Source organism: Cavia porcellus, unplaced genomic scaffold (genome assembly GCF_034190915.1).
Source record: "Cavia porcellus strain 051 isolate PalLab524CR breed Dunkin Hartley unplaced genomic scaffold, mCavPor4.1 scaffold_8, whole genome shotgun sequence".
In the NCBI taxonomy this organism is placed as follows: domain Eukaryota; kingdom Metazoa; phylum Chordata; class Mammalia; order Rodentia; family Caviidae; genus Cavia; species Cavia porcellus.
Window position 1 is genome coordinate 21,117,558 of NW_026947491.1, and position 2,805 is coordinate 21,120,362.

General features: G+C 43.7%; 1 gene segment (V, D, J or C); it reads left to right on the top strand.

Moving 5' to 3' along the window:
- Positions 1 to 1,577: 1,577 nt before the first annotated feature.
- LOC101788492 (immunoglobulin heavy variable 4-30-4-like) lies at positions 1,578 to 2,114 on the top strand. The segment is given in 2 exon segments: positions 1,578 to 1,709; positions 1,792 to 2,114. Coding segments are annotated over 2 exon segments (411 nt in total).
- The last annotated feature ends 691 nt before the right edge of the window (positions 2,115 to 2,805 follow it).

Consider the following 2,805-nt stretch of genomic DNA (forward strand, 5'->3'; position numbering starts at 1 on the left):
CAAAGTAGCTTTGGTGGTGGATTGAAGACTGCTGGTAAACAACACCAGTTGAACTGAATCACCATTGTCCTGAGTGTGGATGGCCCACCTGAGGAGTGCTGTCAACACCATAAAATGAACTAGAGAGAAAGAAATGTTGTTGTGTGGCCATGTTGGTTTTGCTAGGTGCTGTTGGATTAACTGTTGCCATGGGTTCACCTGGAGGAACTTAATGAACAACTTTCCTGATATGAACATGGCTGTTGTCATCATCAGGGGAGCTCAGGGCCTTGTTGTCATTAAGAATGGGTTAGTTCACTTTGGGGAGCTCTGGTCCTTACTTTTCACATTGCTTCCTGCCACCATTGGGGAAGATGAGTGCTGTTCAGTCTCCTGGAGAAGTTGTCACCCTGACTTCCTGGTATGAACTGTGATATTTTCATCAGAGGAGGAGCTTGGGAATTTGTTGTTTCTGGCAATGGCTGTATTACTTTTGGGGGAGCTCTGATCCTTAGTGTGAGTGCAGCCTCATGGCTGCACTGCAGATCCATCAGCCTGCTGTCACAGATCCTTCACCTCGCTGGCACAGACTTTCTGGGTTTCACCGCTGATCTTTGGGCCTTCCCAATGCAGATATCTGAAACAGATTTGGATGAGGCATTATCATGGGCTCTAGGTCTTCATCTGGGCTCATGCAGTAATTTTGTCTGATCCAAGACCTTAAGTGGATTCTTTGGGTCTTAGTGCATGAATAGATTTCCTGCATTCGTCTTCAGGGTGATTATCAAAAAAACTTATAAATTTTGTGTCTTGTATTGTATTCTTCTCCTTGAAAATCATGGCTACAACAGCTTTCAAAAAAGTTATTCATGGTAGACATTTAATTATTACCAATTTCAATCACTAATTTCAAAGACTCTTGTGAATATCACCACTTCTATTACCATGATGATGGTATCATGTGCATAATGTTCGTAATATATAATTGTTCAAGGGAAAAACTCTAATGAGATAAGTGTTTTGAACTTAGGAATCACCTCCAAAGGAGAAGAGGAGATGCTGGATCTAGAAAAGGAATGACCATCCGTAAAACCCTCTTGCTCATGTAGTGAGAGCAAAATTAACCTAGATGGCTTCCTTCTCTTCCCAGATAATTAGAAACTTCTCTGTGAGATAAGCACAGAACTCATTTCTTTATTTCCAGTTTCTGCTGGCTCTGCTCAGGTGGTACTTGTACCAAAGGATGTCTTAGAGCAGGAGGCAGGTGGACCTCTCCTGATAACAGTAATGGCAGTGAAGGGAGCTTTAAAGCAACAGGAATGAACCAAATCAGAAAGCTAAGGGAAACATAGAGAGAGTTGTGTTGAATTTTTTCATGAAAACTGGCAGCAGTGTGTGACTGGGAAGAGAAGAAGGGTCAGTAAGAATCCATTCCTGAACTTAACTTCCACTTATCACAGACTCAAATCCAACTGGAATTCAAAAAAAGGGGGTCTTCTCAGTAGCAGAAAAGATAAGACATAGCCTGGCCTTAATGTCACTCTCATATAGGAAGTGTGCAACCAATATGCAAATATCTGCTCCAACTTTAGATTTATAATTCTCTCATGGGTTGTGGGAGCTCACAGCCCCATCCCCATACATGGTTGTGGTCTCTCAGGAAGGCAGCAGTGTGGTCTACAAGATGAAACTGCTGGGTCTTCTCCTGTGCCTGATGACAAGTCCCCATGGTGAGTGTTCTCAATATCAGACATGGCTCCTTGTAAAGTTTGCAAAAGCAGGTGACTAATTGGATGGATTTTATTGTCCTAGGTGTCCTGTCCCAGGTGCAGCTACAGGAGTCGGGGTCTGGCCTGGTAAAGCCCTCACAGACCCTGTCCCTCACCTGCTCAGTCTCTGGATTCTCCATCACAACTACTAATTACTGGTGGAGCTGGATCCGTCAGCCCCCAGCAAAGAGCCTGGAGTGGATGGGCCACATAAGCTATAGTGGTAGTACTTACTACAACCCGTCCTTCCAGAGCCGCATCTCCATCTCCAGAGACACAGGCAAGAACCAATTCTCTCTGCAGCTGAACTCTCTCACCACAGAAGACACAGCCACCTATTACTGTGCAAGATACACAGTGTTTTGATGCAAGTGTGAGCCCAGACATAAACCTTTCCGCAGGGAAAATCACATCCAGCAGGGGGTGCCCTGCACAAGTTGCTCTAGGGAATCAGCTTTGCAATCCTGTCCTGACAGTCTGAAAGGGTTTTTTTAGTAGTCCAAGGACAGAGATGCTAGGGACCTTCTATGTCTCTGATCCTACAGTGTTATGTTTTTATGGAATCAGGCTTTTATTCTTCTCCCATCAATTTCATTACTAATTGGACAATGTATTTTCAATAAAGCCCTTTTTCACAACAAAAGTGACTACACAATCGCAAGAGTTTTTAGGTATACAAATATTTAATATTTATTTATCTATGGCTGGAAGTCTGGCCTGCACCTTCAGATGCATTTGCAGGTCATCTCATCCTGAAGGTCACTTTCCATTTCTGTTCATGCAGAGATTTTTAATATAAATGGCTGGACATAACTGTGTGAGGGTTGATCTGAGTGTTCACCTGTTATTGGAGCTGTTCATTCCCCAACCCTTGGTGCTGTAGGGCGATACCTTGGAGAGCTGTGGTAAATTCCAATGTGGAAGGGCCTCTCTTGACATCTCATTGATAGAGACCATCACACTGTCACACATCCTGCAGTCATAGGGCACTGCCCAAGCAGTGTTTATTAGAGTCTAGCATCAGTAGTAGAGAGTTTCAGAAACGATCACAGAATTT